At 44.0% G+C, this 22138-nt stretch overlaps 1 protein-coding gene across 6 annotated transcripts; it reads left to right on the top strand.

Annotated features, from left to right (window-relative positions):
• The first annotated feature begins 564 nt into the window (after window positions 1–564).
• NOCT (nocturnin) lies at window positions 565–20952 on the top strand. 6 transcript variants are annotated; one of them, XM_086346702.1, is made up of 5 exons: window positions 2137–2543; window positions 15046–15083; window positions 15906–16033; window positions 17510–17779; window positions 18934–20952. In XM_086346702.1, the coding sequence occupies exons 4-5, from the start codon at window positions 17518–17520 to the stop codon at window positions 19755–19757; spliced, it is 1086 nt and encodes a 361-aa protein (XP_086202828.1). In that variant the 5' UTR covers window positions 2137–2543; window positions 15046–15083; window positions 15906–16033; window positions 17510–17517; the 3' UTR covers window positions 19758–20952. The 6 variants fall into 6 exon arrangements, with proteins under 6 accessions (XP_086202824.1, XP_086202828.1, XP_086202829.1 ...); XM_086346704.1 differs by lacking the exon at window positions 2137–2543 and adding an exon at window positions 10971–11001; XM_086346703.1 differs by lacking the exon at window positions 15906–16033.
• The last annotated feature ends 1186 nt before the right edge of the window (window positions 20953–22138 follow it).

The raw sequence follows: 22138 nt of genomic DNA, 5'->3' as shown, positions 1-22138 counted from the left end.
TTTACTAAATGAATTTGTAAACATTTTTATTTATTTTTGGCTGCAACGAGGGTTTCATCACTGGGCAAGGGCTTTCTCTAGTTGCAGTGAGCAGGGGCTACTCTCTAGCTGTGGTGTGCTGGCTTCTCACTGCGGTGGCTTCTCTCGTTGCAGAGCACAGGCTCTACGGCACTAGGGCTTCAGAAGTTGTGGCACGTGGGCTCAGTAGTTGGAGCTCCCAGGCTCCAGAGCACAGGCTCAATAGTTGTGGCGCCCAGGTTTAGTTGCTCCCCTGTATCCCTGGCAACTTCCGGGACCAGGGATTGAATCTGTGTCTCCTGCATTTGCAGATGGACTCTTTATCATTGAGCCACCATGGTTGGCTACCAGTCAACCTGGGGATTTAGCCACCAACCCCCTAAATGAATTTGAAGTGAATAAAGTTTTTATTTATATTTTTCTGATTGTTTAAAGTATACAGTATTTAGCATATACCAAAAATAATGCTGCTGACCCAGTTTCAGGAAAGCATGCTCTTTGAATCCCTTTTAATAATGACAGTTTATATTCAAACAGTACTTTTAATTTTTCAAAGCACTTTTATTTCAACAATTTATTATGGATATTTCCAAACATATGCAAAAGAAAAAGAACTGTGAGTGAATTCCCATAGACCCTAGATTCTAATTCAACATTTTGCTATATTTGCAGAACACTTTTTATGGACTAGTTTGATCATCACCTTTTATTTGACCTAATGACTAAGGTATGACTTTTATAGATAAGGAAAGTGAGACTAAGAGATCTAATGATTTGCCAAGGAGGGTGTCTCCCAGTAGTTATGAGCAACCCTGTCAGCTGACACATCCACACCCTCTGCTCTTAAAAATATTTTGAATATCCTTAGTAATGAAAAGCTTCCAATTCCACAAGACAGCAGACTCAGCAAAATCATGGGAAAACCAACAAGAAAGCATTTCTAGGTCATAAATCATTCAGAGAGGAACCGAGTCTTGGGCATCTCTCCCACTCACCCCACTTCCTGTTCTGGTTAGTCATCATTTCCTGCCCAAGCTATCTGAGATATTTCTTCCATTCATTCTTTTCTAGTACCAGATGCAAGTCTCGAGTATCTTTCATATCAGCTAGTCTACTCTCTCCAGCCTTTTCACACGCCCAAGATACTTGACCTCCAATGACAGCACGGCCCTAAGACATATCCTTGCCCAGTTTACAAACAGCTCACCCTTTTCGACCATATTAAGTCTAATACAATCTCTGCCTTCCGCAGTGTAACCCATCCAAGCATCTGCCTTACTTCTTCACTTCCATCCTACATAAGAGATGTTGCCGCAAAGATACCTAGGGCTTTTTGCTTTATTCCCTTTTTTGCCTGTGTAAATCACCACCACTCTTTCTCCCAAATTCCACAAATGTAAATCCAAGTCATGGCTCTTCTCTTCTAATAAGCCTTCTAGAAAATCCAGGCGTGTTACGACCTCTATCGCCAAATTTACATAAACTGATGCCATTGATCTTAATCTACCTTGTACAGCTTTTTTTTTTTTTTTACTTGGATTACTGTGATATTGAATACCTTGTACAGCTTTATGGTCTGATTTCTCCTGCCACGTTGGGCCCCCTTTGCCTGAGGATAACATTGAGGAAAGGGACGTGGCCTTACTCAGCGTCGCCCTCGCACACAGTAGGGGCTTTATCGTGCTTAATTTCATTTTAACGCAACACATCCCGCCGAAGGGGTGGGGAGCAGACACCCTCTGCCGGATTCTCACTTACACGAGTACACGGATGCTGTCTTTTACTCGGACACACACGTGTCCCCGGGGCCATAGCCTGGAAGGTCTTGGGACTCCCAGCCTGTGGGCGTTTCCACTCCACCCAGCGGAAGGGGAGGCTCATTTCTTTAAAACTGCCTTGAGGGATACTTGTTACCTTGGACCTCCCACAGCCTCCACCCCATAAACAGCTGAGTATCTGCGTCCTCTCAAAGCAGGATCACTCCAGTTCTACGAATCCCTGCCAGGTCGCGTCGGGCGCAGGTCCCATGGACACCCCCTCCCTGGTTCGCTTGGTAGCGCCCGCTTTGTCAGCGCGCTGCGCTCGCCGGTTACCCTCCAGCTCCAGCCGGCCCGCGGCAGACAGCGCCTCCGCTTCACAGCATCCGCAGCTTCGTTCGCGCCCTCTCGGGCTCGTCTGCCTGCGACCTTCCCCCGGGCCGCGGCTGGAAGAGAAGGATCCCCGGAGCCTCTGCTCGGACGGCCCCAAGAGTCTGCTGGGCTTGCCCGCCTCGGCGGGGCCCGCAGTTAGGTGGGGCGCGCGAGGGGCCGCGGCGGTTTTGGCGGCGGCGCCCGGCATGTATCAGAGCCCGCGGCGGCTCTGCTCCGCCCTGCTACAGAGGGACGCGCCCGGCCTGCGCCGCGCGCCCGGCCCGCCGCCGCCGCCGCGCCGCCTCTCGCCCACGGCCGCACCGCGGCTCGCGTCTCCCCGGCTTCTGGCGGCGGCTTCGGCGGCCCGCGACGTCGCGAGGTCGTGCTCCCGAACAGGTGAGTGCACCGCCGTTCCGGGCGGAGAACGCGGCGGCCGCCACCTGGAGACGGCGGGGAATGAATGGGAAGCCGGGGGCTGCCGGGCGGTGTGGTGCGACCGGGAAGCGGTGCCTCTTCTCCTTGAGCCGCCGTCTCTGCCCTCCTTTGCCGCCTTCTCTTGCCTGGGGCTTGCACCGCGTCCGGTAAGAACTGCAACCCCGTGCTAGGTTCCCGTTTAATCGTTCCCGTTTGATGCCGCGGTTTCAGTATTTCTCGCTCTTGACCTAAGTTATCTTTTCCCCTTCCGAGGCCGCAGATTATTTTTGTTTTACTTATTGCGCTAATGGAACATTTTATGCAATATGTATATGAAGTTACTCTTATCTGATCCTGTGGCCTGCATGGCTTAGGTGGTCTGAATTTTGAAAAATGTATGAACACGCATTGACTCTTTGGACATCTACTTGAATTTGGGGGGAGCCTTCCAGTCTTAATATTTGTGTCATTATGCGTCCTGTATACCTGGGGTTAAGATCTTGTAAAGATGATGCTATCTCTTTGCCAAGAACCTGTTCTATAGGATTTTGCTTGGGTTGTGGGGAGGAAAACGCCAGGCAGGATCTTACTTCCCTAACCAGGGATCGAACCTGCGCTCCTTGCATTGGAAGCCTGGAATCTTAACCACTGGACCCCCAGGGAAGTTCCCTGGATCTTCCCTTTTTTGGCCACGTAAGTTTCTGCCCGAGGCCTCAATACCGCGGCCACAATTTACATACAAATTAGTCATACTTTAAAAATTAATAAAGCTTTTCTTTCAAAAGTGGGCAGTTTCATCACGCTAGCAGGTATATTTTAGTCGTACTCAAGTTTATTGCTGTTTAAGACGTATGAACATCTCAGATTGTTAACGACTACCTTTTGCTCCAAAAGTTTTGTGTTATCTCTTTTATGCCGCCCTACACGGGTTGCCGGATCTTAATTCCCCCATGGGGGATTGAACCGCCAGGGCAGTGAAAGAAAAGGCGGAGCCCTAAACACTGGGCTGCCAGGGAATTCCCAAGTTTTGTATTAACTTCAGAACCGAGCAAGTGATCACCCAAAATGCGATTCGAGTCAAGATTTTAAACTCTATTCAGATGATTGGCGGATGTTTAGATAGAGACATTCTTTTTAAAATTAGGATTTTATTTTTGTAAAGGGACTTCGCCGGCGGCCAGCGGTTAAGACTGCGTTTCCACTGCAGGGGTCACAGATTCCACCCCTGGCCGGGGAACTAAGGTCTCGCATGCCACCCAGCGTGACCAAAAATAAAAAAATATTAGGAAGTTAAACTGATTACTGGAGACTAAACTCTTTTGTTCTTTTTTTAAAAAGGATGAACTTGACAGTCATTGAGATTTTCTTTGCAGTTCTGTAGGAATTTGGCGTTTGTGAAATAACTTAGAATGGGAAAATTTCTAGAGGCACATTGTTGGGTTTGAGGTGGGAGAAGTAAAAGAAAATCAACTGGTGTCTTCTGTAGCACTGTATCTCTTGTCTTCACCTCTTACCTTAAATTTCCTGCGGGTCCTGGGGCAGAGTTAGCCAGTAGGTTCATTTTGGGAATACACATAACTTGTGTAATACAGATAAGAGAGCTGTGCTGTTAGTTGGGAAGAAAGGTCAGGACATGCTGGATCTTAGGCCTTTGACATAGAAAGATGCTTAATGAACTTTCTGGAAGTCCCCTGAAATCCCCTAGCTTTAGAAAGAAATTGAAAGGATTTATGGCTGTTAAACTACTACAAGAGCTAGGGCAGTTTCTCATTTTGCTCAGTTTTGGCTTCAGCTGCTTGTTGAGAGAAACTCATGAATGCATTCATTTGCATATCCTTTGATCACTCACTCACTCATTCAAAAAGTCTTTCCATTTCTGGTCTGTCTCACTCTATTGTGTTAGTCATTCAGAAGTTTCTGATTCTTTGCGACCCCATGAACTGTAGCCCACCAGGCTTCTCTTTCCATGGGATTCTCCAGGCACCAATACTGGAGTGGATTGCTGTTCCCTTCTCCAGAGGATCTTCCTGACCCAGGAATCAAACCCTGGCCTCCTGCATTGCAGGCAGATTCTTGACCATTTGAGCTAGGTGCCACCTTATAGGAGGTAAAAGAATGTGAGACACGGTCTGCCTCTGAGTTTAGTTCCCAGAGAGATGGGTTTTGCACAAAGACCTGAGTGTTTAAAGAAATAAAAACACCTTTTATTCTCTTTCAGTTAAAGGTTTGCAAATGGCACAAGGGTGCTGGAGAGCATGAAGTCCCTTCCATCAGTGGTGATCATTTTGGCTTCAAAAAGTGGTTGGCATTTGAATTGGTCCTTGAAGTACAGTTAAGATTGAAAGAGATTAAAAACATTTTGCTTGGGAAAAGCCAGTAGCAAAGTGGAAGGTGTGAGACATGGATGGTGGCAGGGTGAGAGAGGAGGTACTTTGCCAAATGTTTCCCAGGATTTATAGATCCTATTGTAGACTTATTAAGAAGAATCGTTATGGGTGGGTCCCGAATTCCACGTTACTTAACAAAATGACAACAATAAATAAAAAGCAGATTATTGTTATTACAGGCCTCAAGGTTTAGACATCTGGCTAGAGAAAGTCTTCAAGGAACTGAAAGCTACACTTCGCTCACTCCAGCATCTTTTGGGGTGTGTGTGTGCTGAGTCACTTCAGTCACATCTGACTGTTTGGGACCCTATGGGTCATAAGCCCTCCAGGCTCCTCTGTCCATGGGATTTCCCAGGCAGCAATACTGGAGTGGGGTGCCATGTCCTTAGCCAGGGGATCTTCCCAACCCAAGGGTAAAACCCAAGTCTCTTAACATCTTGCATTGATAGGTGGATTCTTTACCACTAGCACCACCTGGGAAGCCCCAGTCTTTGGGGAGGGGGTGCTAAATCCCAAGTTGACCCTATTTGTTAATCAGTTCCTTCATAACTTACGCCCTGTGGCAGTCAGATGTCACTGGAAAGGTGAGTGCAGCCCGTTTGCAGTCATCAGATGCTGGGTTATTAGAATTTAAAGGGGACCTTTTCTCACAGAAGGATCACAGGCCCCATAGAGAAGCAGCAGCTGTCACAGTTACTCTGCTGGATGAAACGTGGTCTGGTGTCATCTATGGGTTTATAAATGCCATCCTCCAGATGCCACCTCCTCAGATAATGAAGAGTTGGCTGAATTACTGTTCTCTACCACTGGAACACATTCTTTTTTCTCTTGGTACGATTTTAAAAGCAAATACCAGCCCATTTGAGGAGGCGGTTTTATTTAGTATGTCCTTTAACAATGTGAGTAATCTGCTTATGAGAGAGAAGTGCAACAGCTTGTAATTATCAAGCTTTATAGAAATATATTTTCTTTGTAGGAGAACAAGCTATTTGTTACAGCATTCAATGGTAAGAGCTTAAATACAGTGAGTTACTGGGGGCTTTTGAATTAGAAACCACGATATCAACTGATCCATAAGTTTTACTGAGCACAGTACACTTAAAAGGCCAAATATTTTATTGTTTCGTGACTAACTGCATTGGAAATTAAGATCTGTCATCAGGATTCCTAGAATTTTGCTAACCACTTGAATGGTTATCACATTTGAATGCAAGGATGACGTGCATGGGTGTTTAGTTCCATAGTAAACCCACTTGTACTTTAATGAAAATTTTTGGATTTGTTATTTTTTAAAAAATATTTGGCTGTGCGGTCCATGGGATCTTTGTTGAGACATGTGGAAACTGGTTCCTGGGGACTGGGATCTAACCCAGCCCCCTGCATTGGGAACACAGAGTCCTAGCCATGAAGTTCTGGATTTGCTGGATTTGAGCAGCCTTCCTACAGGAAGGAGTATGACCTCAAGCAAAAATCTTAGCTGTCTTCTTGTCTCTATGTGATCTCAAAGCAGCACCTGAAACCTACCAGCTACACAGAATTCAGCATCAGGGATGTGGGTGGGAGTGTCCAGGAGAAAGAGGGCTACGAAAAACTCCCTGTCAGATTTAAATGTCTTTATGAAATGCAGCCCCACCCCACCATGGGTGGGTTCCTCATCCAAGGTTGGTTGAATCCCCAGATGCAGATACCAAGGGTGTACATCATTATATAAAAGGAGCTATCAAAAGAATGCCTGGGTCCCACTCAGATCATCTGAATTTTAGTTTCTGCAAGTGGGCCTTGAGCATCTGCTAGTTCTGATGTATAGCCTGGGCAGACAGCCAGTGAGACACTTGCTTTGCTAAATGCTTGGAAGCCTGCTAGAAGTTTCTTAACTAGTGTCCCCAGAAGTTAGTCTCCAGTAGAGACGGCTATTGGATTATGAGGGATTGTGCAGAATGATTTGAAAACTGCTTTTTCCCTTCAGAACTGGAGTAGTCTGAGAAGTCCAAAGTTCCTTGGAGCCAGAATCATGGAGCAGTAAAGAAAAGTGGCAGCAGGGTGTCCAGGAAGTGCCTTGTGCATCATTTTCCTTTGCTTTTCCCAGCCTGTCCCCTACTCTGAGCGTCCAGTGCTGGGGCAGGTCTGTCCAGTACGGGGTACAAGGAAGTTGTTTTGCATATCCTACTGACACCCTGGACATGATGGTTTTCTGTTTCCTTTATGTTTTGCTTTCACTGAGGGGGTTGCTGAAGATGTTCATCTTTCAGATTTTCTAGGTCAAATAGATTTGCTGAGATGTGTTCTACAATTAATTTCTCTTTCCAGTAGTGGTTCATTCTAAATTTTTTATTTGGAAAATTTTCATGACAATTTTAAAATATAATTTTTTAAAAATAACATGTCTGTTTATTTTGCCTCAGAACTGCAATCTCTTTGACGATACTGATTATCCTCTAGAAGTTGAGGATTGTTTGTCCTTGGTGTTCAGAAGTTCTGTCAGGATAAACGTCTCAGCATCAGATGAGCCCATTCAGTCTAAGGACATACCATTCTTTTTTTTTTTTTTGGGCTGTGCTGGGCCTTCATTGCTGTGTGGGCTTTTCTCTAGTTATGGAGAGCAAGGGGCACTCTCTAGTCGCAATTCACGGGTTTCTCATTGTGGTGGCTTCTTGTTGCAAAACAGAGCATTGGTTCTAGGGTGCAAGTTCTTCCGGAGTTGCAGCTCCCAGGTTCTTGAGCATAGGCTCAGTAGTTGAGCACAGGCTTAAGCTGCTCCACGGCATGTGGGATCTTCCCAGATCAGGGACTGAACCCATGTCTCCTGCATTGGTAGGCAGATTCTTTACCACTGATCCACCAAGGAAGCCCCAGGACATACCATTCTCTAGCCCAGGAAAATTTCTATTTCTTGAATTTTATCATTTTCATCACTATTTTATCACATTGCCTGTTCTCATATTATTAAACTCCTGCTAGACAGATTGTTGTCCATATGGATCCACCCTCTGGCTGCTCTTGCATTTTTAAGAATGTTTCTTTATATTTCATAAGATTTTTTTTGAACATGTCTATTTTGCAGTTGTTTACAATTTTTGGACATTTTCTAATTCTCTGCTCCTTTCTTCATAGAAGCCTAGTCTGTCTTTGTGTCCTATACAGTTGTGTGAGCCTGTTTTCTCCCCCATACCTTTCCTCCTGGGAGAGCAGTTTGCATTTTCTCTGTAGTTGGGGAGATTTGGGGGTCAGGGGTGCAGGCAGGCTCCCTTCTGTGTTCTCCAATGCTTAGCTCACCCCTCCAGCCACGCCTTCAGAAATATCCCTGAGGTCCACGGTCTGCTCTGCCTCCCTTCCCGTCCATCACTCTTGGGAGCCCTTCCAGGGCCCACATCTCTGAAGCCAGTTCTCCAGCTGGCAGAGGCCACCCTCTTCTGTCTGAGAGGGGAAGTGACAGAACTAGCAGCTGTCTCAAATACCATTGCTGAAAGAATGACCCTAACGATGGCCCCTTGCCTCTCCTGCCCTCTGTCTCGGTGGACTTAGCTTTGGGTTTCTTCAGAGCTCCCTTGGGAAGAGCCATGTTTAATTTACCTTCGGTAGTTTGTACTGCATTGCCCTCCGCTCTGGGTTCTCTGTTAATTCACACCTGTCTCTGTCTTCCTGGAATTGTTTCTTAAGCCCACTGGTGGCGTCCTTTCTGATTTTACCCATATTCTTTCAGTCTTTAGAAAAATATGCGTGTGTGTACTTTATTCCAGAAAGCTCTTAAGAATAATGTATTTTTGGCCTCATGTCTGATGACCTATTGTACATTATTTATCAATTCCCATCTTAAAAATGAGTCATTGGACTGGAGATTTTTAAACTGCTACCAGTGTCACTACACATTTTAAAAGATGATTCTTTTCCTACAAGTGCTGTAATTATTCAAGCAAGGCTATGGAAATCTATATATGAAAATTAGGTTTTCCCTATTTTAAATGACTGAGTCTTTCGTTGATTTTTGTGAAGTATGTACAAATGGACTGTACAATTCATAATCTAGAGCAGGAGTCTGCAAACTTTTCTGTAGAGAGCCACCTAGTATATATTGGGCTTAATAGACTAAATATCCGTTACAGCTATTCAGCTCTGCTGCTATAGTGTGGAAGTAGCTGCTGACAATACACAAATCTTATTTATGGATACTGAAGTTGGAGTTTTGGATGATCTTCACATGTCAGGAAATATTACAATTTTTTTTCAACCACTTAAAAATGTAAGCAGCCATAGGCATCTCATACAGGGCACTGGGAGATGTATGTGGACCTCTGACCCACAGGGAAGAATAGCAGAGTACTCCTTAGCTCCGTATTTCATTCATAGCTGTGAACCCAGAGCACCTCTTGAGCTCCTGGGAACGTTAATGATGGGCACCAGGTAGTAACACAAACCTGATTGTCTCAGTTGGTGGAGAGCAGCTGTCACACCAGGTTCTTTGTTTCTGCCTTTTCAGTTTTCTAGCATTTTGCTGGAAGAGTCTGGCTTGCGCAAATGCTTGGCCAGCCCACTCATAATCAACCACCAATTTTCACACGCTAACCTAAGTATTCATTGTGGAGGGATTTCTCTTTGCCTAGCCATATTTTCAAGATGAATCTGGCGTGACTGAAGGGACAGCTCTGCTTTGTCCAGAAGGCACTTGGGTATTCTTGTGTCTGACTGCTGCCTAGCAAAGAAAGGTCACTGGGATTGTCACTGGTCTAGGAGCTTGTATTTATAGACCCGCTAGGCTGGGAGACATGACCTTCACTTGATATCTCTAGTAATGCCATGTGCCAGTAAAGCGGGTCATTACACCGCTTTGTACACCTTGTGCTGTGCCAGTGTGCACGCCCTGACGGCGGTGACCTGGGCAGAGGGATGAGGTGAAATTGGACCTTTGTTAATTGCCACGCACGCCCCTGGCAGCTCCATCCAGTCATCCTGACTGGTCAGCACCGTCAGAGACAAGCAGTGGTCCAAGGTGCAGGCAGCCCTCTCCAGGGCCAGGTCCTTTGCCAACTGTGCAGTCAGTCACCATGTTTATAAAATGGAGAATACAGTACCTGCTTTGCTGGATCGTTGGAAAGATTTAAGTGTCGTACACGCTTGGCTCTCAGATGTTAATAGCTGCTCTTTAATCCCAGAAAGAAAAGTAACAATAGCTGCCATTTAGAATGTACTAGGTATAGCTCCTTTAACTCTCTTAACCCTCACAGTAACAGTGAAGTAGGTCATGGTGATCCCCAGATGAAGAAACAGAGCCACAGAGATAAATAACTTGTTCAGGATCTGACTAGTGAAAAGAGAAGCCATGATTTCTGGAAACCAGTTGACCTACTTTGAGTCCATAAACAAGGCAGATATAGTCTCTATCCTCATGGAACTAATGAGTGAAGAACAGGGGTTGTAATTTAAATATTAAGGGTGACTTAAGGTTCTTACTCCTGGCTCAGAGGGTAAAGCGTCTGCCTGCAATGCAGGAGACCCGAGTTTGATCCCTGGGTCGGGAAGATCCCCTGGAGAAGGAAATGGCAACCCACTCCAGTACTCTTGCCTGGAAAATCCCATGGATGGAGGAACCTGGTAGGCTACAGCCCACGGGGTCGCAAAGAGTTGGACACGACTGAGCGACTTCACTTTGACTTTTCAAGTACCAGAAGAAGGCCATATGTAAGAAAAAGGGAGCCACTGGAACTTGATCCATGAAGCTGTAAGCCATGGGGACTGTAAATACTTAATTTATTAATTAAGTATTAAATAAATATATTGCATACCCAACATCCAAGCTGTTTTAGGTCGATGGTTGTCTTGTGAATATTTTGAAGGTGGCCACATTTATTCAGGAGCTTTCAGGGGACCAGTGAAAATTAGCTGCTGAGTTAGTTTTCTAACCTTTCTGAGGTGATTCAGCACAGTGGCCAGTGGGTGGCAGCACAGGCTTGCTGTTCCAACGATGCCTTCCTGTGACGTCTGTCCTTCAGGGTTTGGTGTGCTTTTCTCTTGGAGGTTTCCTTGGGCCCCGAGGTTGGTCAACTCCAGCAGCTTCTCAGGTGTGTACCTAGATAATCCTGGCTTTTGTTGTGTTTTTACTTTTTAACCAGCATTTTTTTTTCCCCAAATAAAAAGGTTAGATGAAAGAGTGGTACCATTTGACGTTTTTGGAAATCTCTTCATTTGAAAGTCTGGCTTAATACGTGACAGCTGTCTCTATCCTCCTAGTTGCTTCTCCGTTCAGTCTGTTGGGATATTTTGGTTAAAAGATAGGAATCCAGTCTCTCACTGGTTATATAATCAGAGAGAATTATTTTAATAGCCTTTTACGATAGTTGTGGGTAGTCTTTTGTGGTAGCTTATATTAATAGTTATTTGCAACGTCAAATCTGATATACCATATCAGTGAACATCTTCTTGGTTATTTGGGAAGTTGGTTAACTAGGTTACGTGGCTCTTCCAGATGTTATACAGTATAGAAATAACCTTGCTGCTGCTGCTGCTGCTGCTAAGTCGCTTCAGTCGTGTCCCACTCTGTGCGACCCCATAGATGGCAGCCCACCAGGCTCCCCCGTCCCTGGGATTCTCCAGGCAAGAACACTGGAGTGGGTTGCCATTTCCTTCTCCAATGCAGGGAAGTGAAAAGTGAAAGTGAAGTCGCTCAGTCGTGACTGCAGCCCACCAGGCTCCTCCATCCATGGGATTCTCCAGGCAAGAGTACTGGAGTGGGGTGCCAGTGCCTGCTCCAAAATAACCTTAGTAACTATCATCTCCAATCTTGTCAGAGAAGTTTTTTAAGTACTGGGGACTTGTCAGGCTCCTGATGCCAGATGTGTTTTCCAGAATTTTCTCTGGGAAATTTTTCTCATGGGCAAAAATACTGTCAGCTGTTTTCCTTAAAGTGACAGGCTCACTTCTTACATTTTAGTGGATAAATGTCTGCCTTGTTTCTTGACTAAAGTTTGTTGGTTCTTTGAGGTGAAGACAGGGGAGAGTTTTGCAATCCAGGCACTCACCTGAGTGCTGTTGCTTAAGGCAGCGTATTTTGTGTGCAGCACAAGTGTTTATGTGGACTTTCCTTTTTGTCAAGTATTAAAGATAGGTCATCAGGGCTCCAAATTTAACAGAAGTACTTATTGCCGCCTCACTTAAGGACATTTGTGGGTAAAGCAGGCAATTTAAAAAATGAATAATGGTGAAGAGCACAGTGGCCCCTACTGGAGCCTGGGGCCAACTGCCTGAGTTAATGCTGACAAAGCAGGGGTTTCATCACAGTCGAAAACAAAGACAGAAAGGATGCCTCAGTGTTAATATGAAAACCCCTTGGCCCTGCGTTTCTCCAAAGGTGTCTTAGACATCCCTAATGGCTTTGTCTATATATCTATGTGTACTATAAGGGAAACATGAAATCTGGATGATGTGTCTGACTCCCTCAGTACCACAAGATTCCTTCTAAACCTTTCCTCATTTATCTGCAGCTTTCCTTTTTCACAGAAATCAGACTCCCACCATCCATCACTTATTGTATTTGTTCAACCGCAATATACATGTAAAGCATTTTTGGAATTGCTGACACCCACCCCCCAAGAGAAATAGCTTTGCTAATTTGAGTGCACTTTCTTTAGTCTTGAGCAGTTAAAAGCTGTTTTCCAAAGTGACATGATTCCTTTTTTCCTGAAGCCCCTTCTGTGAATTTGTCATATATTTGTAATAGATTTATTTGTCAGAGTCTGCATTTCCTCTTGATCCCCCCACCTCCCTGTTGATCTTTTGAATTTTCGCACATTAAAGTTTACTCTTTGTGAGGGGTAGTTAAGTCAGTGGATTTTGACGCAGAGTCATGTATGCATCACCCTACGGCTGTACAGAGTGGTTCCTTTGCCCTAAAATTCTTTGTCAGCCACTGGTCCCTCCCTCAATCTCTGAAAACCATTCTGTATAATTTGTCTTTTCTAGAATGCCCTGTGAGTGGGATCGTGCAGTATGTAATTTTTAGGATCTGGCTTCTTTCACTTACAAAATGCTTGTGACTTGTTCCCCTTTATTGTTATGTACTATTTTGTGTGGTTGTATACATTTGCACATTGAGGGACATCTTTGCTTCCAGTTCGGGCATTTATTAATACAATTGCGTACATATTTTTGAATGAACTTAAGTTTAAGCTCACTTAGGTAAATCCCTAGGGGCATGAGTTCTATATTTATTTTAAGCAGTGCCAGACCGTCTTCCAGTGGGGCTGTACATGGGAAGCAGTAGGTGGGAGTTTATGAAGGGATGGGTATTGTTTAAATATTTGATAGGCTCACCAGCGAGAGCCATCAAGGCCTAGGCCTTTTTTCTGGGCAGATGTTAACTTACTTCAGTATCTTTGCTGCTCTAGTTGGAATCACTTCCACAGAGCTGAAGGGGAGAGGTGGGGCCAGGCCTGCCCCAGGCAGGACCTGCACAGACCAGCACTGTTCTTAACTGAGGTTCAATAGCTCTCGCAAATAAAGGCTTCTCAGTGTGTTGTATGCCTTTGGTCTACATCCAGAGCACTGAGGTGGCTGGTTTTGACACTGGTTCAGGTTTATAATTCTTTCAGGGGAGGACTTGTCAGCTCCCTCATGCCGTCACGCCTGAAGTCTGCTTGATGGGTTTCTTCCTCTAATGTGTCAGCCCTGTTAGCAAACAGACATGGTAGTCTGCTCCAGAGCTCAGTCCTCCTCTGGCAATAAACATCTCCCACCTGTTTCCAATTTGCACTTCTCTCCTGAACATCAGTCATACCTGACTGCCAAGCTCCTATTTTCTGCAAACCCTACCCGGTTTTCCTAACCTGTATTGGCAGCTTCATCCTTGTAGTTGCTCAGCCCACCCATCTTGGAAACTTTTTGACTGCTCTCTCATAGGCCACATCCAAGTAAGTCATCAACAAAACTTGTTGGCTCCAATTTTGGATTTACTCAGAATCCAGCCACTTAAACTGGGCCTAGAACTGGGGCTTTGAGGCCCATATTGCAGTGTGTCCTTCCTCTTTTTTGCTGCAAAGCCTTTGTCTTTAGGTGCTAGATTGAATTTTTGAAAACCCCCAAAAGTCACAAATAAAGTGAATGACAAAATATAGTAATCCACTATTGGGCCAAAATGAGCTTTTTTTGAGCTGAGCTGGCTTTAATAAGAATGTGTTTTCCTTGTTTTGTAGCTAACAGCCCTATAAATTTCCAAAAACAAACCAAAAAAGGACAACAGGGAATGATGAAATTAGAACATCCAGTTTAAGCAGTCTAGAGTAACAATTCTGATTCTGCCATTACTAATGATGGTCACTGCAAATAATTCTTTTTTTTTTTTTTTTTTTTAAATTTTTATTTGTTTATTTGGCTGCTCTGGGTCTTAGTTGTAGCATGTGGGATCTAGCTCCCTGACCAGGGATCAAACCTGGGCCCCCTGCACTCAGAGTCTTAGCCACTGGACCACCAGGGAAGTCCCAAAATAATTCTTAATTGAATATGCTTGCTTCTTTCTGGGCCCCCTGCTCTGTCCCACCCCCACCCCCATCCCAGGCTTTTCTTTTTTGGTTGTACTAAATCCTCATTGGTTCATTCTTGGATCACATAGCCAGTGGATATTGTACTATCTTAATCTCATTTAGACTTGATTTGCTCTGTTTAATACAGCACCACCAGTTCGTATATCAGTATCTCTGGTCATTTTGGTCTAAAGCTTGTTCGCTACTTCCAGGGGTGGTTAAGACTTTTCTGAGAAGGGCCCAATAGTAAACATTTTGGCTTTGAGTGCCAGAAATTATCCTGCCATGTACCGTGTGCTTGTGGGCGTGTATATGACATCTGAAGATCAAGGACTGTACAAAATACATCTGGCTGCAGTTGGCCATCCCCTGCTGTAGTATTTTCTGGAAGAAGCGCTTCTAGAGTCAGTATTTCAGTTTTGCTAGATGTAAAATTCTTGGCTCACATATAAAGCCTGACATGTTTCAGATATGTAACTTCATTTTCTTCTGGTCTAAGAACATTACAGTTGAAGTCTGATACTCTAACTTCTAAGTTCCTTGCTGTTTTTGGCCTGGAGTCCAAGGGATTTTTTTTCTGTTTCTTTACAGTCCAGTCGGTGTTGGTCATTCTGGGTTGATAGTCTCAGGTATGTGTGTTTGTGTCCATGATACATGTTCTTTTAACCTCATAATTTTTCTTTCAAACCACTGACCTTTTTTTCAGCTTTATTGAGGTATAATTAGCGAACATTGTTGTGTATTTGAGGTGTACTGAGTGATGGGTTGATATTTGTACACATCTTGAAATAATTACCTCAATCAAGCTAATTAACATGTCACTCACATAGTGTGTGTTTCCGGGGGTGGGGGGGTGAGATCACTTAAGATCTAAGATCACTTAGAGGAAGGATTTCAAGTATGAGATACAGTATCCTTAACTAAACTTACCTTGCTGTACATTAAAGCTCCAGAACTTAATTCATCCTGCATGATTGAAACTTTGAAGAGTTTTCTTGGTTTATAGTTTCTCGTATCAATACGTGTTTCATTTCCTTGCATTGGTTTTCCTGCTACAAGAAACTTTTATCCATATTTGCATCTTTGCTTTAAATAAGTACATAGTATTTGCCACTATCTTGCAAGCTTTATCTCATTTCTCTCTGTTACGTGTTTACTAATTCTTCACATTGCCTCATTTGTAAGTTTTCTAATTTAGACTACTTTGTCATTTTCTTAATATAATTATCCTATATTATAATAGGATATAATTTTGATTGGCTTTCTGGGCATGTCTTCCAGCACTTTCATTGTGTTAATACATTATACTGTTCCTTGTTCACTGAAAGGTTTTTCTTAAGTTTTTAGGAGGAAGTGTTGTTTAGGATAACGCCTTAAATCTTCAACTCCTGTTGGACACAATTAACCTTTTTCACATTCATTTTCGCATGGTACTTGCTTTTTTATCACAGCAACCACCCTGAAACAGCTTGGCGAAGGTGATGTCATCAAAAGGATGCAGAGCAGTCCTGTTAAAACTGAACAGCTTCAAGCTGTTCATTTGCCTGGAGCCTGACAGATGTCAGATATTGGAGCCCTTGTGAGTTTGCCATGATGCCCTGACAGATTGGTCTACTGTTAGGCTATTACTGATGCTGGAAACCATGCTTGACAGAACAGTAGAACTTTTTACCGCTTTTTGCTGAACTAGAAGTACAGAAGAAAAATTTTCAAAGTTGTACTGCCAGCCAAGAAGAAAATTTCTTTGGACCCATGTACTCAGATAGGCAAGCAAATTGATTAAAAAAGAATATACTCAAGTCAGACATCCAGGAAACAAGTGTGTGCGCGTGTTCATGCATGTGCCTTTGTGAGCACGGGCTTGCAGGCAGTTGCACGTACACAGAAATGTGTGCTGGGAAATCTGGAGTCTCTTTGCCTCACTTTATCACTGGGGAGTCCTTGAAAAGGAGTGATAGAGCATGCTTGCATCTTGATCTTGATGTTTAAGGATAGGTCCTGGGGGTGAACACTTGAATTGGCCTTTGTGACCTGCTATGTAAGGTGAATTCAATGGCTTGCTAGTTTCACGTGCAATCAGCTTGCCAAACAATGTGTTTTGTAAAGAAAACTTTGTGTCCTTCAAGAGAAGGCAAGGACTTGGATGAGGTCAGGAAATCCAGGTTCCTCCAAACCAGGAATCTCAGACATGATTCCAAGCAGAATCTGGCCTAATTTATACTGTAATGAAGAGAAAACAAGGTTGACCTTTAAAAGAGCAATCCACTGCCTCCTAGTGAGGTGAAAGATACCTCTCCCTTCATGTTAGCTTGTTGAAGATTGTGCTCTGTTGTCTTTAGTTATTATCCAGTTAGGTAAGAATCAGAAGCCTCAGGAAACGGACCTAGACAATGCTTCCTGCACCACCATATCCTCCCCTCCCCACCCCATCTCTCCCCCCACCACCACCAACCTCTCTTCTGATTTTTAAAAAATCTGGCAGTTAAGATTAGATTGCAGACTGTACTGCTCAGTGATGTTCTCAGAATCCTATAGAAAGCCAGAGCCTGGATTTAATCCAGCTGATTCTTTAATCCAGCGTAATAGGGATCCGAGTAGCTGACACACTAAGAGCCTGCTCTAATGCCATCTCCACTAAGAGCCTGCTCTAATGCCATCTCGGAGTAATCAGGCTTTCTGACATCTGGCTCTTTAAAACTGGCCTTCAAGTTCTCATTTAAAATACATAGAAAAAAAAATAAATACATAGAAAAAGGAATATGGATTTTGTTTAGCCATGCTTTCGTAAGACTGTGTCTACAAATTATAAAGACAAGTTTCAGGTTAGAATAAGCCATAAGGATCAAGGTATTTCAGCTGTAGTATTTCAAGTAGTTGTCCTCCTAGAAAGGTAGAACCTGGGCGCTCCTGTAATCCACCCCGTAGACCATGAACGTGGCAACATCGGCCCCAGCTTCTGTGGACACTAACTGCTTTATCTTGTGGTCGCTCTGAGTGAGAACTGGAGAAAGGCAGGAGAAGGCTGAGTGTGTAACACGTGTCTCCTTCCCCGCAGTGTATCCCATGGGAAACGGCACGAGCAGGCTCTACAGTGCTCTCGCCAAGACACTCAACAGCAGCGCGGCGTCCCAGCACCCAGAGTACCTGGTGGCCCCTGACCCAGAGCACCTGGAGCCCATCGACCCCAAAGAGCTCCTGGAGGAATGCAGGGCTGTCCTGCATACCCGGCCCCCACGGTTCCAGAGGGATTTTGTGGCTCTGCCAGCCGATGGCCCCAGTAGCCACCCTCCCATTAGGGTCATGCAGTGGAACATCCTTGCCCAAGGTAGGCCTGCTGCGTCTCTGCCCGAACCGCCACCGCCTCCCTGCTTCTGCGCATGCCCGATGCACCTCCGCATGTGCGCACATGTGCGGGGGCGGGGTGTCAGACGAGGGGTGCGGGCGGCTTCGCCCCGGGAGCTCTCCCAAGGGGAGGTGGGGAAAGGGAGTCATCTGGTTTTCACTGATAAATCCAGCGACTCAGAGGTATTTCTTACTTACGTGTTGGTAAGTTGCATATTCAGTGACAGCTTCTGTCTCCCAGCACATCCAGATTTCAAGGCCCCGGTCTCTTATTAGCCTGAAACTTTGTGTTGTCTCCAGCTTTCAGTCCACAGTACTAAGATAACATTTGCCAGGGAGAAACTGAGTCTGCTGAGTGGGCGATGTAGAATCTTCTGCAGGAAATGGGGAGGGGGCGGAGTTGGTCTGGGTACTCTGGCCAGATTCTCTTCCAAACGCACCTTTATAATTTGAGATGTTGCCTCTCTTCCCTATGCTTTGAGATATTTGTTATGGTAGAAAGGACTCCTTTCCTGGGTCTGCTGGATTTAAAAACAGGTGTGTCAGTCAACTTTGTGCAGTGCTGCACAAAGATCACGGAGCTGTTGAAATTTTAAGAAGAAACCAGGGTCACCATTCTTCCCTCATTTTCTGGAATAGAAGGGCATACTGAATGACTTTCCATAATTTTGGATTCATTTTTTTTTCCCCCAGATATAGGTAAAAGCTGCCCGTTTAAAATAGGTGTCATTTATGGTTTCTATAAAGGCCTAGTACTGGGTTAAATGGCCTAGTACTGGGTTAAATGTACATTTAACCCAGTACTAGGCCTATTTAGTTCATCTGACATAGCTTAGATCTCTTAGACTACAAAGAACATTGTTTAAAGCCAAAACTTAATGTTTTATGTCCTGGAATATGTGGCTTTATTATGTCTTCTGTCCTGGAATAGACAGATAGTTTTAATGTGAAAATCAATTCCTTGCTTCATGTGGATGGTAAGAGGTAATTAGTTTGGAGGTAGGTGCAGTAAGAGAATCCCCTCCAGAGCAACTGAAGCAGAGAAAGTACTCTGAAGGTCTTGGGTGACGTCACACCTAAGGAGACCCCCCCCCCAGGTATTTAGCAGCTGACAACCGACCGGCTTTTTTATTTCAGCTCTTGGAGAAGGCAAAGACAACTTTGTCCAGTGCCCTATCGAAGCCCTCAAGTGGGAAGAAAGGAAATGTCTGATCCTGGAGGAGATCCTCGCCTACCAGCCGGATATCCTGTGCCTCCAAGAGGTGGACCACTACTTCGACACCTTCCAGCCCCTCCTCAGTAGACTGGGCTATCAGGGCACCTTCTTCCCCAAGCCCTGGTCGCCCTGTCTGGATGTGGAGCACAACAATGGACCCGACGGCTGTGCCTTGTTCTTCCTCCAAAACCGATTCAAGCTGGTCAACAGTGCCAACATCCGGCTGACGGCCATGACGCTGAAAACCAACCAGGTGGCCATTGCCCAGACCCTGGAGTGCAAGGAGTCCAGCCGCCAGTTCTGCATCGCCGTCACCCACCTGAAGGCACGCACCGGCTGGGAACGGTTTCGATCAGCTCAAGGCTGCGACCTCCTCCAAAACCTGCAGACCATCACCCAGGGGGCCAAGATTCCCCTGATTGTTTGTGGAGACTTCAACGCAGAGCCCACAGAGGAGGTCTACAAGCACTTTGCTTCCTCCAGCCTCAATCTGAACAGCGCCTACAAGCTGCTGAGCGCTGACGGGCAGTCGGAACCTCCGTACACGACCTGGAAGATCCGGACCTCAGGCGAGTGCCGGCACACGCTGGATTATATCTGGTACTCCAGGCAGGCGCTCAGCGTGCGGTCAGCCCTGGACCTGCTCACCGAGGAGCAGATTGGACCCAACCGGCTACCGTCCTTCAATTACCCTTCAGACCACCTGTCCCTAGTGTGTGACTTCAGCTTTAACGAGGAACCTTGATGGATATTTATAAACGCTTGTCTGTGTCTTTTTAATCGCAGGAGTCTTAACCAGGGATGTTTCAGGAAACTGAAATAGAATAAGTTGACTGAGGAAGGGTTCCCAGTTTCTCTCACTTCTTTGTTTCCAGCATGCCCTTGGGAAGGAACCCCGTTAGCTCACATTAAAACCTTTTCCATTAAAACCTACAGCAAAAAGGTTTTTGCACTCCAGTATTGCTTTGCATTGTTTTCTTTCCCTTAGGATTAATTACATGTTGATCATTTAAGGGCATTATATTGGGCTTGTTTTGAAGCTTTTTCTGTTAGAGTCATTAAAATAGTAGACTTGCTTGAGTCTCCCATAATTAACAAGTATGCAGGAACAGTTTCTCTAGACATTTCAAGTTATTTATTTGTGTTTTTTAATATCAAGTTATGCATGGCAATATTTATTTTTTATATCTTCATGTAAAATTAAGTAAATTATAACATGAACATGCTAAAACCATGCAAAACATAAGTTATAGAGTAATTTATAGTAATTTTCTTAAAAGCTTTAAAGATGTTTTTATTGGAATCTAATAAAATAATAGTGTACAAAGGACCTATTTAGTCTTGAGGGGTTTTTGTTATTTAAGTGGAGATACCAGTTCTCTGTGATCTCTTCTTCATAAATCTTTGCTATGCCTCTGTGTTTTCCATTAGTGTGTTTCTTGAAGAGATTCCATGGCTAGTCTTCATTATTTGGTCACTGTTACACATTTCCGGTATTCCCTTGGAGTGCTCTTGGTGTTTATTCGCAATCACTCTGCCATTATTTGTATTGAATGTGCTTTGCACAGTAGATATATTTAGGTGTGTGTGTGTATATATATATATATATATATATATATATATATATATATATATATATATATATATATGGTAGTGGCTAAAGATAGTAGGACCTTCTTTTTAGAGATGGGAAACTTCCTGGTCTGTTCATGACGCTGTGGTTGAGATTTACTAAGATAGCCAGGCAACTGGTTTTAAAAGATCTAAAAACCAGAATATAAAAAGTTAACCTGAAATTCTCTTCGCTCAGAAATAAAGTGGTAAAGATAAAAGGTGAAACTCCTTCCTAATGAAATCCCAGAAAACAGCCCACTGGTAATAATATATTTTAACCCATGAGTTGTAAATATTTAAGATTAATAAATAGTCTTTTAAAGCTAGTGTTTTAATATCTTGTTTTTTTAATGCATAGGGAATCTGAGAATAAATTTGGTCTTTTAATACTGTTAATGTGGTGCTCACACAATCCCAGACAGTCAGACCTTGATTTTAAAGTGGACAAAGGTGGTTGAAGGCAGCATCTGGTGCTGTTTGTGAGGTATCACTTGGTGACAAGGTTGGAGTCCCCAAAAATAGTTCCTCCAGGTATTCTGCATTGGAAATGCTTTTGAAACAAATAAGGGTTTCAGTATATATTGTACACACAAAATATCTGGAAGGAATGGCAAGTAGGAAAACATATGTACCAGCTGTCATCTGGTTCAGATCTTAGCAGTGACTGAATTTGCACATTGAGAAGCAGAATACTGATCTGGACAGGCATTAAATATTGTTTACCTACCCTAAAGCACACCAGTTTGAAATCATCATACCCATATCATAAGCAAATCTAGATGAGAATAAAAGCTAAAAAAAGTGTTTCAACTGCAAATGTTAATAGGCTATGGGAGAAGGGTGGGAGTTGGTGGGAATGCCTCTGAGCAAAAGGGCTCCTGGAAATATCACAAGTCAGTCACCCTTCAGCATTGCCATGGCGGTAGGCTAAACACATACTTCTGTATGCTTTTGTTGTATTTGTCTTCATTTAAAATGTAGTCATGTGAGCATTTTATGTAGTTTTTTTAGTAGTTTATAAATCTTGCTAGGTGGCACTTTTATTTCTCTAGTCTTTCTTTTGTAGACAGCTCTGCCTTGTGGACCATCAGTTACCTGAAGGCATAACGGCAAATAACAAATGTCTTTTCTAGATTTCTAAAGTATCAATATGTTCCATTACTGAGTTTCTTATTCCATGCCTATGTCCCTTTTGAGCCAGCTTTTCCTTTTATAGCCCATGATATTCTGACTGCGGTTATAATCAGTCTTCGAAGGTAAATTGTCCAGATTATTGAAGACAGTGAGAATGGATTTTTTTATTCCTCCATGGCTGTATTTCATGAAATCCTACGAGGTGGTAGGGATGACATAGTAAAGCATAATGGTGTGTATAACATTTAAGTCCCTTATTTTTGGCTCTGAACTTTGCATATGACATAAAACTGCTCCTAATTTAAAATGGGGCCTAGGGACTTCCCTGGTGATGGAGTGGGTAAGACTCCCAGTGCAGGGTGCCCAGGTTCGATCCCT

This window comes from Bos grunniens, chromosome 17, assembly GCF_055505025.1.
Source record: "Bos grunniens cultivar Pamir isolate PY7600 chromosome 17, Bosgru_T2T1.0, whole genome shotgun sequence".
Lineage (NCBI taxonomy): Eukaryota > Metazoa > Chordata > Mammalia > Artiodactyla > Bovidae > Bos > Bos grunniens.
This window is presented reverse-complemented; position numbering and strand designations above follow the sequence as displayed.